Below are 16,875 nucleotides of genomic sequence, written 5' to 3'. Positions count from 1 at the left end.
TTGGAGAAGCATACACATTTTAGTTTCATTCTCTATACAAAATTACAACTACAAGCATATAAAACACATCACAATACAATCAATGGATAATATTTAAAATGTTATTAGTTTATAATATTCATTTAAAACGCAATAAACTCTTCAGATTTATTGGGAAACTTACTTATAACTATTAAACTTGTTTGTACAAGTTATGTAATTAAAAATGATTCTTAAAGCATTTTAAACTAACTTTTAACACAACAATGGAACAACTGCATTGTCACTATAGCTTGTTTGGTAAATTTGACACCTTAGGAGGCCAGAAAATCAGACAGCATTTTGGAGGGTGAGCTTCAGAGAGTTAACACAGTTTGTGGCCTGTGCCTTATCTAATCAGTTTTGAAGATCTGGTTAAGAATGCTCTGGAATCGGTGTTTATAACTCAAACCCCATAGCATGTCACACAGACAACAGAATTAAATATCTGAGAAATGCTTATATTAAAATGAATTTAACCATGAATTTCCTTGACAATATCAACACATCAAGCTTTCTCTCAGTGCCTGTCTGTATGGCTATGGCCGTGCAGTGGCCTTCAGCCGTGGCGCAGCCTCCCCGGACATGCCTCCCAGCCAATCCGCACCTTCCGATCAGCTCAGCGCCGGGTGAGCCTAACTGCTCAAGTGGTTGCCCAGCAACGCGTCTTCTGTTCTGCGTCCCAGTTGCACACATTTGCAAGGCTCTCCCTGTCACAGGCATGTTTTAACTATGCTGAAAATCGATTCAATTTGACGTTTACACATGTGGCATATTTCAAGTCTATTACAGTATATACACATGATAAAAAGACTGACAAACAATGATCAAATCTTGAAAGTTTTAAGTAGTCTGGTACTTAAAGTTGAAGGAGACCATATCTTTTCCCCCCAGAAAAAAAGTCAGTGCACAGATACAGCAATTATTTATAATTGACTGGCCCCTCTGGAACATTCCTCTGGACATTTTAAAACAAACACCTCCTAAACTTTGACTGTAAGGAAGCGCTTGTATATTTTCAGAAGAAATGCTTATATGAAAATGTTACGAATGGCAGTGACAGGCTATATATCATAATATCACTTAGTATGCCGAAATGCCAACATTTACAGAGATTAATTAAATGCTGCAGCTAAAAAGTATCTCTTAAACCACATTTAGTTCAAGACCGTGAGCCCTTCCGTTGGTCATTTCTGATTCCAGCAGCAGCTGTAGGCATACGCAATGTCAACAGTACAAGCACTAATGCAAAGCTAGAAAGACCTGGTGAAAGTGTGTTTATGAAGGCACAGTGAATAGAGAACGAGTCTAGGTTTCTTTTACAATAGCTAGAAATAGCTCATCACTTTCTGATGAGTTCTGGAGGTCTCAGCCCAGTTCCTTAGTGGGTAACAACTGTGACCACTGCCTTCTACTTAGTGTGGTAAAGCTCTGTGGGCACAGGCCACCTAGTCACCCACCTCAGGGGAAGACTGTCGCTCTGGCAGGGCAGTGTGGGAAGCTTACAATGTGTGGCATGGGCTGTATAGATAAATATAATACTTAACTCACCATTGCTGTCAATCTGACACCTTTCATGAATGCTAAATTCATTAAAAATAGTAGTTTCCAATTAGGTGACTTGGTTTTGGGACAAGTTAAATAGCAGAGATGGGTGAGGTAGGGCAAGGAGCCTGAAGCATTATGGCATGAATGCCATCTGGTCTAGCTGCAGTGATGGGCTTCAAATTATGTACAAGCTCTATTTTCCTGAATAATAAAGGAACAACAAAAGAATTGAAAATTGCCAGGCACTGCCAAGAGAGAGCCAGCTGTTGATGCCCACAGTCTAGTATGGTACAGATGGTTACATGGAGGGCTCCAGTGATCTCTTTCCAATCAGTGGACAGGTTTTGGGACAGCTACCTGACTAACAATAATACAAAATCTGTATGACAACTTCACTGCAGAGTTCTTATGCATTATTTATGTGTGTGTGTGTGTGTGTGTGTGTGTATCTATCTATATCTATATCTATATCTATATCTATATATATATATATATATATATACACACACACACACACACACACACACACACACACACATATAATATATATATATATATATATATATATATATATATATATATCTATATATATATATATATATATATATATACACGTTTTTTCTTTACCTAAGTTTCAGTGATCCTGTGAGAGAAAGAATAATATATGTTACCACACAAAAATATGTCTCTCGTTAGTTTTGAGCTAGCAAGGCACTCATTGCTACTAACGAGAGAGATATTTTTGTGTGGTAATATATTCTGACCAATATTATTATTTTATATATTCTATGTTTCTTACCTTCTAGTTTGGTTTTGTTTGTGTAAACTGTGCTGAGCTGCTGTAGAACATGCTGCACTCACAGTTATGTCTGCGCAGGTTACGCTAGTAGCGCTGGGTTTCTTTCTTACTGAGAAGATGAAATTCGAAAGATGCATGTCCAGGTCTTTTTCAGCTGGTGAAATTATCTCGTTTCTCCCACTGAAAGCAAAATACGACATTGTGCGCTTGAGTACTTATTGTTAGTTATAAATATGGCAGTGTGGCAGAGTGTCCCGCGCCTTTATGTTTATAAATGTTTTATGTTGTATGTAGTGTGTTTAATGTTGGTGTTGATGTATAAAATACACAGGATATAAATATGGGTGACGAGCACAAGTGTTTGAAATGTATATTTGTATTTAGGCACAAGGATTGCATAGCACTTCAAGTGCAAGTAAAATAATATGTGAGCACAGGGAATTGCACCTTTATTAATTCACGTGCAGTTGTACCGATACTCCAATTGAACGACTGATTAGCAATCCAGTCTCGGTACAGCTGCATAAAAGCTGCATGTTTTCACTCACTCGGGGTTGTGTGTTCGGGAAGTGGAGAACGGGTGAGAGAGAGGAGAGTAATAATAAATATAAACAAATGCTACTCGTGCGAGAGGGCTCGCACGATACTTGTTGGGTTCGTCCACTTCGTTTGTTTCTCTGTCTATTTACTTTGGCCAACGCGCCCTTTATTTTCAGTCGTGTGTTTTGTTTAAATCTTTTATTTATTATTATTATTTACAATAAAAATCACCACCATTCATCAGTGTTTGGAGTCTATTTCTGGTCTGACGTCACCCCTGCAAAGCTATCCTGTGCACAGTTGGTTTTAGAAGTAGGATTTGAACCCACGCCTCCATTCGAGACCAGAAGTGTTTTTTTGTTTGGAAAATAAATAAATAAATAAAAATAAAAAATGGGGAAAAGCGTCCGGAGAAAGTAGCAACCTCCCTAGCAGCCAGAGCAGGTGCTCTGGTTTAAGATGACTGCATCCAGGGAAATTCCTGAGGAGGACCTGGATGCACTTGTGGAGGCCTGGGAGAGCCAGGGGGGATGGTGCCTCCTGTGCAAACGCTACGGCTATGGAGTGGCTGACTGCCCTCTCCCGGATACAGAAGAGGGGCAGTCTCCACGCCAGCGGCAGAAGCCAGAGTGCCTGGAGGCCCAGGAGAGGAAGGTAAGGAGAAGGAGGCAGAGAGGGAAAAAGGTGAGGAGGAAGCTGAAGGAGCCAAGGTGGTGCACTGCCTATGGGCATGAGGACAAGGACTGCCCAGAGCAAGAGCCAGAGGATGAGGATGAGGAGCGCGAATGTCCTACGCCTTAGTGGGAGAAGCCTAAGCACCCAGCGCCCAGAAAGGGGGAGTCAGTGCATCCACAGCTCCAAAAGGGGAAGGCAGAGCATCCACAGCCCAAGTCTCCACCAGCAGAGGAAGAATGCCTGCTGTTTTCACCTCCACCAGCAGAGGAAGAATGTCTGCTGTTTCCACCTCCACCAGCAGAGGAAGAATGCCTGCTGGTTTCGCCCCCTGCAAGAGAGGGAGAGCCGCACCAGTCCCCTGCAAGTGAGAGAGAGCCGCACCAGTCCCCTGCAAGTGAGAGAGAGCCGCACCAGTCCCCTGCAAGTGAGGGAGAGCCACACCAGTCCCCTGCAAGTGAGGGAGAGCCGCACCAGTCCCCTGCAACAGGGGGAGACTACACGCTGCTTCCACCTCCGTTGCCAGGAGACTACATGGAGCCCCCACCTCCACCAGCAGAGGATGAATTCCTGCTGGTTCCGCCTCCAGCGCCGTGGGAGGACTGCTTGCAGTTCCCACCTCCATCAGCAGAGGATCAATTCCTGCTGGTTCCACCTCCACTGCCGTGGGAGGACTGCTTGCAGCTCCCACCACCACCAGCAGAGGATGAATTTCTGCTTGTTCCACATCCACCACCGTGGGAGAACTGCTTGCAGCTCCCACCACCACCAGCAGAGGATGAATTCCTGCTTGTTCCACATCCACCACCGTGGGAGAACTGCTTGCAGCTCCCACCTCCACCAGCAGAGAATTCCTGCTGGTTCCGCCCAAGGATGCCTGCCTCGCACCAAGAATGCCACGTCTGCATCGCCTGGGGTTGCCAGCCGCTCCGCATCGCCTGAGGTCACTGGAACTGCTTTGCCAGGGGTCGCCGTCAGCTCTGCTTGGCCGCAGGGGTCAGTGTGGCCAGAGTCCCACCAGAGGGAGCTGCCGGCTATGAAAAAGGGGGAATCTTGGGGGAGTTCTGGTCTGTTCCTGGGCCGGGACTATAAACCGGGACTTTGGGACTGTGGGGGGAGGTGGCCATTGAGGCCAGGTGTGCTGCGCACAAGGGGGGTGGCATATGTGGTGGAGTGTCCCGCCCCTTTATGTTTATAAGTGTTTTATATTGTATGTAGTGTGCTTAATGTTGGTGTTTATGTATAAAATACACAGGATATAAATATGGGTTACGAGCACAAATGTTTAAAATGTATATTTGTATTTAGGCACGAGGATTGCACAGCACTTCAGGGTTGTGTGTTCAGGAAGTGGAGAACGGGTGAGAGGAGAGTAATAATAAATATAAACAAATGCTACTCGTGCGAGAAGACTCGCACGATACTTGTTGGGTTCGTCCACTTTGTTTGTTTGTTTGTTTTTCTGTCTATTTACTTTGGCCAATGCGCCCTTTATTTTCAGTCGTGTGTTTTGTTTAAATCTTTTGTTTATTATTACTATTTACAATAAAACTCACCGCCATTCATCAGTGTTTGGAGTCTATTTCTGGTCTGACATCACCCCTGCAAAGCCATCCTGTTCACAGGTAGCTGTTGACATTAAGCAGCGCAGGCTGTGATGGCATAGGTAGGAGTCTAATAAAAACCGTATCAGCCATGTACACACATATGAACAGAACTGATACCAGGATTTATTTTTTCCAGTTTGGGGGTATGCTGCCAAAGTAACATAGAATATATATGTTATGCAGAATCTATTGTTCATAATTTTAATTGAGCTTGCTTATAGTACCCTTAGGTCATATGGTAAAACATACCAATAGCACACACAGTTAGTCTCATATGGCATGTAACGGACAGACCAGTCGATATTAAAATTACTCAATATGTATGACCCATGCAATTTAGTCCTTATGCTTGCATTCTGACCTCCTCTGTATTAAAGGCATATAACATTTCTTATTTATTTATTTCCTACAGTGGTCTGCAATACAGCAATAATTCAACTGCCAAGGGAGTCAATCTGCTATGCAAGTCTTTGTTAAGCACACCTCTTACAATATTAGATTTAGTTTTATACCTCCTTACTCGTTTTAATTAAATACATATTAAATCACAGGTTCAAAGTATTATTTAGAAAAGGATTGAAGAGGCACCAAATGACTTCTGAGTGAAACACCTTGCTGTAAAACAGCTTCTTTAAATAAGCTCCCAAACTACCACTGACTAGAATCTACAATATTATAGAGCTGGACTGAAAACGGTACCTATTTCCATTGACTTCAGTCAAAAATCCTGGTCCTGCGTTGTTTTGAATGATGTTTATTAATCAGATAATTCAGATTTGACATTATTTTTAAAAAAACCATAACGTGCAATAAAATTAAAGCTAAACAGTAAGAACTCAAAGGTTAAGTATTTTTAACCACTTATTTAATACTTTTTTGTATTTAGTTTTTTCATATAAACTCCTATTTTTCCAGTAATCACAATACCTCATTACACTATAACTCATAAATATTAGTTTGACAAGATCAAATTGGAGCTATGATCATGTGCTTGTTGTTGAAAAGCAATAAACAGCTGTTATTAGTAGGGAATTATACCCCTTTTTCAAAATTAGCTTAGTAATACATTTTACTTCAATGCCTAAAATTGTTTTCATTGTAAAAATGGCACCAGCAGTGGGGGTGATTGTGTCAGATCTTACCCTTGTCACAACCTGACTGGACTGTAAATGTGAGGAGAATATACTGAGCATCTATTAACTCAAGTCTTTTTAAATTCAGAATATTCTGGAAAAGCACGCGTTTTATTTTAATACTACCAGTTATTGGTTAAGATATCACAGCGCAAGCAAAAAAACTGGAATGCATTTGCAATTTAAAATACCATTTGGTATAATGAAAATGTAAAGCAGTGGTTTTATTTTATTCAGTATGGCAGGTTAGGAGTCCCTGTGAAGTTACACTGAAGCAATCAGTCTATTAATAATTTAACTTGGTTCACAAACTGTGAAAGGGAGGCTCCATGCTTTAATTCAGCAACCAGCTGCTGACCCTCTATGGATCAACCAATTAGACATCTTTATTTAATTGTTGGGCATCCCATCTAAAACTCACAATACATTTTCACTACAAACAACCACGATGGCCTGAAAGTATCACGGCTATCCCCCTGGTGGAGATGCGTGGCTTGATAAAAACACACAGGGGAGTTGGGGGGAAAAAGAAAGAAAGAAAAAGCAAGATCGTTTTAGGCCTTGTTGAGTAAAAGAACATCTTAATATAATGAGCCTCTTTTTTTGCCCCCGAACTCCCTTGGCAGTGCACCAGCCCTCTCAGATAACCGCACACACAGCAAACGCCATTCGTCTGAAGTTATATTTGCTTCTTGTTATCACAACTTATGCCACTTAATTCATTATTCAACGCAGTCGCTTTCTTGTTTATTAGATGCAAGGTAGCCACTCAGCCCCAACGGCCATGTATGTAAAAAATTGCTTGTAATCCTGTTACTTCAAACCACTCCGGGTGCTTATATTGCTAAAGGAATTCGATTAAAAAAAACAAAAAAACAAAAGAACTACTACTATTTGGAGTTTATTCATGTTGACGATAAATCCTGATACCCACTCTGAAACAACACAGGAGCTTTCCAAATAGATAACAGATCTCCTGCCCTTATCTTAATGCTGTTTCTTTTGTTGTGCAGTAGATCACAAGTATTACAATAATACCCCTTACAAATGAGAACCACTTTTAACTAAGAACATACATGTAATGTATTTAAACAAAAAAAAAAAAATCTGTTCCTTTAAAACATTTTTATTTACGTTGTCATTGTGATCAACTTTCTTCTTTTTATTATTTACTTTTGGTTATGAATTATAAATTAATTCGTGCAATATATATATATTATATATATATATATTATATATATATTATATATATATATATATTATTATCTTATATATATATATATATATATATATAGATTTTAACTGCATACATCTAAACATCGACTGCAGACATGTATTATTTCAAATTACATATATTAATATAAATACATACATATATAAATATTTCATGATCAAGTGAAGAGGAATACTATTGTATTCTATGTGACTAAAAACAAAACAAAAAACACAAGCTTAAAATGTGAGACTACAAAAGCTCTATCCGTTTTATTATCCGCTCTATTATTACTAATGTGGATTTTTTAGATTGACTTTTAAGTTGTTTTATTTGTATTTTCTGAAGGCCACTAAAATGTCTACTATTTAAAATAAAATGATCGAACTTATAGACAACAATGCAAAAGGGTAGCACCTGTCTGAATACAAAATTATTATTAATTATTTAAACTGCAGCCTCTAAAATTGGTTAATTAATGCAAGTCAACTTAATTCAAACCTTCCTGTGTAACCGAGGCTCACAGCAATTCAAGAAAATACACTTCTCTGTGCTAACAATCAAGTATCATCACTCAGAAGTGTAGCCATTACTCTTTCAGAAACAACATCTGCATCAGGTACACAACATAGCAGCACATTCATACCACTATTGATTTTTTTTTTTTTTTTGCTTTCAGAAATTACAGTGATGCATTGGAAAAAATAAAAAAACTCCCGTTTTAAAATTAAAATACAAAAATCTATTATGAATGTATTTAACAAAACACTGAAAGGTCTGACTTGCTTTTCAGTTTCAACTATTGTATTGTGACACTGTAGTCGTTTGCACATTAAAGGGAAGAGGAATTGAAGCAATAGGAGAAATGCCATCCACACTGTAAGATTCACAGTTGTAATGCTATCTTGATATAGTAACACCCTGCTTCCACATGAAATCCCATTTAAATCACTGTTCATTACAACACACACCTAGCAGCACTGCACAGTGTGCTTGGTTCCCAAGGACATTGCTGTACAGGCGGGTGGTAGACTGTGTGCAATACCTGCATGACAATAAAAGTACACTGATCTTTGAGCACAGGCTTACAGGGAGGACACAGTAGCATTTACATCATAGAGTTACAGTTATTTTCTTCTACTTCCTTCCATCATTTACACTGAGCAACCTTATTCTAGATAAAGATATTAAGACTGTCAGTATAAACTGCTTCTGTTTTCATTTTGCATTTATTTCAATACCAGACTCAAGGCATACATTTTTCATCACCTGCTAAGCTATGAATAAAAGATTAAAAAAGAACTGAGGGAAAAAAAAAGTCTAACACATGCAGCGCAGCCAGCACAATGTGCAGACACAGTGTGCATAACTAGATGCTTAATTTTTACCATCATTTTAACATCAGGAGTGCTGTATATGGGGGAAAAGAAGAAGAAGGAAGCTGAAATACTGAAACTTTTCACATCTGTAATCCCTGGGATCTGTATATTTTATTTTTATTTTTTTAACTATCTGACAACCAGAGCTGAAGTGAGATGTACAGTACTGTGGAAATCTTTGGATATGGAGTGGACAGGTTTCTTTTTTTTCCTTCCCTGTTATTTTCAGTTCTTTTGTATAATACAAACATTGTATAGACCATAAGATACTTTAAAGTATAAAATAAATAGTGCACAGTTTAACAAGAACATGTAGCAGGAATATGTCACTTATTACAGATTATTTATTTTAAGACAGACACTTTGCATTAATCAATCATTAACAGACTCTTATTTTGCTAAAATAGAAACTTTGATCAATAATATATATATATATATATTATATATATAATATATATAATATAATATATATATATATATATATATATATATATGTGGTTGTAATACAGAAATATAGAAATATTCACGATTCAGTTTTCCACTACAATGGTCCACATAAAACACAAACACCCTAATTGCGATGGCAATGCCTTTTTCAGATTCAAACAGGGTCAGACAAAGCAAGGCTGAAGCGCTTCCCGCTAATTGCTGGTACCATTTGGAACGTGATGGCACAATAGACCCGGAGCGTCTGACACATCCCAAGAGAATAACACAAGAGCCATCTCCCAGGTGTTAGAATCACCCGGCACAGTAGTTTGAACAGCCGTGCCTTTGCCTTTACCTTCCTACAATGCAGTCCTGAAGCCTAGCAAAGCCATTCCCGGATCACAGGTTTCTAATACAAAGCCAAGATGCATATACTTAGTCCTCTTTAGTACGGGCCCACTAGAGACATCCACTTTACACAAGCCTTATATTACACAGACTTCTTCCCCCAGCACCCAGTAATAAAGACATTGGCTGCATATTAACTAGAACCAGAGCTAGGAAAATCTACTTGACTTCTTCCTGAAAGGTTGCCCTGAATGTAAGCAGTTCTTTGACATGATCCTGCAGTGTAGAACAGTAAATCTCTGACTGTACACACAGTAAACTTGCTATGCTTTGAAATAATGTATTAGCAAAAAAAGACAAGGAAAATGCAGGTCTTTAGTCTGTGTACCCTCTCTGCTGCTTTAACAAAACTAATATATATGCAGATGCTGAACAACAGTCTAGTACTTCTAGATCCCCCCTCCTCCTCTAAAGTGTTAAATGAATGCTTGCTTACCTGTAGCTTACAATTCCCCCACCCCACCATATGGTTATATGTGTAGCAAAATTCATCTTGTTAGAATGGTGGTAATATATCCCACTAGGACCACTGTTCCTAGTAGCAATTTAAAATAATTATTGTGCGACTTGATGGTAGACATCAGGTTTGCAATAGAATTACAATGAGGGAAGTGTATTAGAGACAAAACATTGCTGGAGGAGAACGTCATAATGGCGCAATTTGGCACCAAGCCTCAATTAAAAAAAAAAAAAAAAAAAAAAGAAAGATATTATCTTTATCGAGGCACAAATCAATGAATGGATTTAACAAAATTCAAATCTTGTAGCATTTTTACTATACGGGTGGCGGGCATTTAAAAAAAAAAAAAAAAATACAATAAAATGAAATTCGCATTTCAATGTTTTCTTTGTATAGGGACATGTTTTCTGTTGAGCACTAGAATTAAGTATTCAGAAACAACCAAGGAAATAGCCACAGGGTAATAAGGATTATTATTTGATTTCAACAAATAATGCAACTGTGTCTGTAACAAACACGGTGCGTGGCAATTTCCACTAAAAAGGAAGGACAAAGCAGCCTCAATGGCTGTCTTTCAGCTGTGAAGAAAAAGTTATCAACACTGTGAAAGTAACACAGAAACTATTAAACTACAGTATACGGGAGGGCAAACATGAAAAATGTGCTCTCTTTAATTCCATCAGCTAAAAATTTTTTTTTTATACATTTCCCAGAGCATTGGCTATTAGGATTCCTACAATAAATATGATTGCAATATTGTATTTCTACATATCTGTGCATGCTGTATATATGCATGAATACTGAACATTGTAGACACTACAGAAAATGACATTAAAAGAGGATTCCTTCATGCAGTTTTTTTTGTTTTGTGATAGCAGTTGCCTCTTTATCAATAGGATCACTTCCCATAATTGGCAGTTGCTTTATACAATATGGAATACAGTTTTAATGACAAAAAATGGGCTATTTAAAAAGTGTGGAGCTTCCTATAAAGCAATATGTACAAATAACAAACTTTCTATTTACTTTAAAACAGGCTGCTCGCAGGTTACAAAGATTCCCCTGCTGATGTGCCAACATAGAAAATCAAACCTGTAAAATAAAATAAAAGAGTCTACACTGATTGCACAGTGTGTGCTACAGCTGCCAACTATGTGGGTGGGGTGTGTCTTTCCAGAAGAAATGTACAGTGTAAGAAATTAAGAATGTCACTTCATAAAAATTTTAAAAAAGCCGCAGGTGAGAGTATGAAATCTCTTTCCCTCCAGGTGTCGCAAAGGCATCGCTTACACAAACTCTGCATCACACCAAGCCCAAAATAGGATGCCTTGCATCTGCTTCGTGCTCAGCCTTTCAGCTCAGGAACAACAGTACATCTTTCCCCTCCTGGCAACCCTGATTAAACAAATTAACTGTGGCACTCTCTGCAAATGTACACCAGTGCGCAGGGATGAGAATGGATACAATGGCCAAGCCTGCATTTCATTTTAATTAAATTTCATTCTTCTGCTCACTTTTGCCACATCTCCAAATGTCAGCAGGATTTAGGCAAATGGAGAGACATCTGCTGCTGCATCACACATTGCCTATAAAAACTTCACCGCATGAGTAGCACCTGGATCCCCGCCAGGCACGGAAGAAGATGCACGCTGCAGCGATAATCAGCGCCACCACCAACGCCACTGCGCTCCCAGTGACTGTGAGAAACACACATACCTCACTGCTAAAAGGGACAGGAATAAACAGACATCAGGCCTTGGTAATCCTAGAATCCAAATAAGTGGAACAGAAGAGATCTTCTTTATTCCTTGTTATTCGCCAAGACATTTTTGCTAGGGCTTGGTAAACTGAAAATGTCCCATTCATTTTAACGGGGATAGACATTTTAAATATCTGCCAAAGGGTTTCAGATTGTTCTGTAATGCCTCCTACCGATCTTAGATGAGAAACGCTATATATATATATATATATATATATATATATATATAATATAGAAACCGGAAAAAATCATAGTGCAATTCTAGCTAAGGTAAAAATACAAAATATTAATATTTTTGTAAATATTATGTTTGAATATTGATATATCTAAAAGAAAGGGCACTGATACAGTGAAAATAATAATTAAGTTTAGATGGCAGCCTTTTAAACCTGCGGTTTCTAAGAATGAGATATTTTTTCCAAAGCTCACAGTGTCATGTGGTGGACAAAAGTGTAAATGCCACAGTGGTGTTAAAAAGGTCACATCCTCTTGACATAATCTTTACGATTTCTTGTATCTCATTCGTGGTAATACTACTGTATTTAAAAAAAATAATAAAATTACTGTGTGAGATTTTAGCAATGATTACTTTAGCAGCACTGTAGTGTCACAGGAATGTATTAAGTGGGTTGCTTATTTTCCACAAGATTCTTTTAGCAGTGTACAATAACAAATCAAACTGCCACTGCATTCTTCAAACCATCTACTATAGCCTATACCGTATATACAGGAACATGGACTTTTCTTTTCTACAGACGGGACCCATGACTAATAGCAAGCCTTGGCAGAAAGGCTTTTGTTCAGATAATATACAATACGGCTTCTGCTGATGATGCAGTTCACTTTTGTGTGCATAACATAGAGCATGATTTTCACCACACAGTTAATTAGGATCAAATAAATAAATACATAAAAACATATATCAAAAAATCCTAAATGCAAACAAAAAACAGCCAAACTTGAAAAACAATCAACATGCACACTGCAAAAGTAGTTTAATTAACCTGACTCAGATTTTTTTAAAAAATGATTGCAGGGCGTCCAACAGATGCTTTAACCAAAACAAGCCTGAGAGTGACAAAAACCGGCTGAGTGAGAATCTCACAACTGTCCACAGAAACACTCCTACAATAGTTTTTGGTTGAATTGAGGTGGTAAATGATATTGGTTGAAAAAAACAAACAAACCATACTATCAATAATAAATAATACAAGACAAGTTGGTGGGGAACTGTTTGTATTGAATCTGTTCAGTATAGTACACTATGTTGAGTGTGCTGATGAGGCATTTACATATCTGAATCATCACAGCCGTCACAGCTGAATTTCATAATCTTTCAAGTACAGAACATTTTAAAACAGAGGTAAGGTCTGATGTAAAATATTTTTTGAACACAGTGTAATAATAATCAGAACCATCCATCATCATTAACCACTTAATCTGTTACAGGGTTGCGGTGAGCCAGAGCCTAACTTGGCATACACAGGACGCATGGCAGGACTACACCCTGAATGGGACACCAGTCCATCACAAGGCACCACACACACTCACAGCAATTTAGCGTGACCAATCAACCTGACTAGCATGTCTTTGCACTGTGGCAGGAAACTGGAGAACCCACGCAAACACAGGGAGAACATGCAAACTCCACACATACATACCCTCCAGGCCAAATTTGAACCCAGGGCCCTGGTGCTGTGAGGCAGCAGCGCTAACCACTATGCCACCGTGCCACCCACAATCAGAACCTTGTAGGGGAAATAATAAAAAATGGTAACCAAATTAGAACATTTGGAATACAACCTGCAGCGTGAATAGACAATACATAATATGCATAAAATGCTTAAAATGTTTGTATTATAAAAAACAAAAATCTACATAAATACAATGAAATGCAACAATAATCAACATGCCCTTCTCTTACAGCAGTTATTTGCATGTTCTAAAGTGTGCAAAGGTCGGATGTACTGTTTTTGCTGTCATAAGAAGAAACAAAGAGTACACGTCAACCTTATTAGACAAGCCAAATATATCTGTGCCTATAGCAGCTTGGCTGTAGCTTATACTTCACACTCAAGTCATGCAGATTGGAGCTGACTCTCAATTAAACAAAGACTTTCTCCAGAGATGACAGTCCAAATACAGTAGAGATAAAATACATCAAGTTTTAAAATGGGTCCGTTCAGCCCCAGTGGCGCTTCCTCATGAAATGATATAATTCACTGATGCCTCTGCCTCGTCCAGCATATGTTCTATTCACAGCCGCGTCACTCTTCATTTGTAATCATTTCCCTTTTTTTACCATGTCTTGTAATACTTTGCTTGACTGAAGATAAATACTAAAAGGCAAGAGGAATATGTTAGTATGATGACCTGTTCCAGGGCGTTAAGTCCCTGTCATGGCTTGATTTTAACATAGGGTATTGATGACAGTACATCAGTTCAGACATCATTGTCCTGAATTAGACTGTATTAATTAGCACTTGAATGCAATATGCATGAAAAAGGCTGCTCCATCGACTAAAATGATTTGACTGAATAGTTTCTCATTTGCTTTTTTTTAAATAGAGACGTTTACTTTCTTCGCCTAACTTTGCTTTTTATTAATTGTAATATTCATAAGATCACTTTATGGAATACTATCTTCATCAGCAACAGAGCCAGGTAATGTTAAGCACATTAAGTTAACTATTCTCCTTACTGCCGCCCAAATAATTTATTTTGATAGCTCGGACACAGATCAACAATTTAGTCATGCTGTATATTAATCAGTTGTAATGCCAATTGACTACAAAGGCCTAATAGGGGTTTAGTATTAAAGCTTACAAAATACATAAAAAGGAGGGTTTGATAAATGCAATGTGGGTGTGGTTTTCTTTTAAATTAGGAGATGGATTAGGAATAAAACAAGTCTGTTTATTCAGGAAATATTTTGTGTTGCATAATCTGAAACCCTGAGTAGCTGCTTAAGCACTCTGTTGCAGTAAATTTACATTTGGGCCTTGCAGTGTTCATTACTGGAAGAAGAAGAAGAAGAAGAAGAAGAAGAAGAAGAAGAAGAAGAAGAAGAAGAAGAAGAAGAAGAAGAAGAAGAAGAAGACGACTTATAAAGACTTATAAATGCATTACTTATAAGAAATTACAAAATTGCTGAATGAGATAACAAACACAAGAAAATCATAATAATGTGATAGATGGTCAATAATGAATAACCAATAATAGATTTAAAATATATTTGCAACATATTATTATTATTATTATTATTATTATTTATTATTATTATTATTATTATTATTATTATTATTCAACACTGATAAGATTACAATACAAAACTTTACTCTGACCCACGTATGTTAATAGATATGAACGGTCTTTTGGACCTGCTGCTTTCATTGAAGATTACTGGAGTGAAACTGCTGTCACAAGACAGCTTCAACTCATTTGTGAGCCCTCAAAAAGAGAGCGAGCTCAAAGAACTGCATTAGCATAAACTAGGAATAAAAGCGAATTAATGCTTATAAAAGTTTACAGCACCCACCTGACAATATTTCAGTTTAAACATTTAAGGAAGAAGAGATGATTCCATTTACTCTGTCATCTGGTAGAGTTTGGAAAGAGAGTTCATGGAAAAATCGGAATCTTTTAACAGAAAAAAACAACCTGAAACAGTAAATATCAGCAAACGGTGCAGATTGACCTATAAATGCATCATAAGGATTGCATACATTTTGCCCAGTTCATTAAAATGGAGGACTGCTGTTCAATGAATGCCCTGCAACTGCTGTGAACGACGTCTTTTCTTAACTGAGGTTGATGCCGTCTTCTTGCTGCTGCTTATTCGTTTTGACTGACAGGTATGAAACAAATATTTATTTCAACTAATCTCTAAATAAAATTGTCAGCACGATGCCAAGCAATAGTTTGCATGATCTAAATTGTATACCATTTATGACCAATAACAACATATTGTTTGACATCTAGTTAATCTACGTATAATTTGTACAGGCAGCAGTCTTTCAGACATAGGATACGCTGAAAACAAGAGGATAGTTTTTGATCATTTTGGGGAGCTTTTAAGAGCTTCACACAAGAATCCTGGGACTTTTACGTGTCACCTCTGCATTGGCTTATCGCAAGTTCAAATGCTGCTACATGCATTTGTACATCAGAGGAACCGCACAGCCTTTATTAATAAAATAAGAAAGTTGATTTCAAAGGACAGAAGAGGGGCGTCTGGAGGAGACTGTGTAAAATATCAACACCTTTTTATCTTTGGTTCTGGAGAAAAGGCACGGTGATGATTCCGTAGACACATATCAACGTCACTATTTTTTACACTCAAATGATGCACATATCCAGTTATACACAAATGCAGTAATAAGGTTGTTCCACTTTGTGGTTCAACAAGCTTCCCCGCACGGGTCTGTGAATTCTCGTGAAACCTGCTAAGGGGGAGATCATCCACCGTGCACATCTAATCCTTAGCTCCCTCTAAGAGGCTGCTGATTAAGATATCGTTCAGTGCCAGTCCCTACTGTGGTTTTGTGATATGAACACCTGTCCACTGCTAAAATTTGGGCAATGGTCCACGGCAAAGTAACATCCTCCCCCCAAAAAATATAGTCATCAGTTGGAAGTAACTTTGTCACTAAAGCCAAACCAGAGATCACTATGCCGACCCACTGAGCCACTCTGTCCCCAGAATAAAGTGCAGCCAGCATGTTATTGGTAGGTAGCAGCTTTCAGCCTTACTGTTGGCATGGCTTCCTTAACACAGCATCCTGCCAAACACACAGGCTTTCCTAAACGAAGAAGCATCCCCCTCCCCATCAACCCAGTGTACCTAGAGACCATTTTAATTCACTCACTAGTTACATTCTCAAATGAACTGGTGTATATGGTAACATACA

At 38.2% G+C, this 16,875-nt stretch overlaps 1 protein-coding gene across 6 annotated transcripts in view; it reads right to left on the bottom strand.

The window, feature by feature from the left end:
* The window catches only part of kiaa0825 (KIAA0825 ortholog), a 113,111-nt gene that overhangs the window by 21,333 nt on the left and 74,903 nt on the right, over positions 1–16,875 (bottom strand). The window contains exon 21 of one of the 6 annotated variants that reach the window (XM_041237732.1): positions 13,195–14,304. The exons of the other annotated variants lie outside the window; for them this stretch is intronic. Within the exon in view, the coding sequence (XP_041093666.1) occupies positions 14,250–14,304 (55 nt within the window). The 3' untranslated portion in view covers positions 13,195–14,249. Of the gene's footprint in view, positions 1–13,194; positions 14,305–16,875 lie in introns of those variants that run through there. 6 annotated transcript variants of the gene reach the window in all.

Source organism: Polyodon spathula, chromosome 2 (genome assembly GCF_017654505.1).
Source record: "Polyodon spathula isolate WHYD16114869_AA chromosome 2, ASM1765450v1, whole genome shotgun sequence".
Classification (NCBI taxonomy): domain Eukaryota; kingdom Metazoa; phylum Chordata; class Actinopteri; order Acipenseriformes; family Polyodontidae; genus Polyodon; species Polyodon spathula.
Note: the sequence above shows the minus strand (reverse complement) of the source record. Positions and strands in the feature narration are given on the sequence as shown.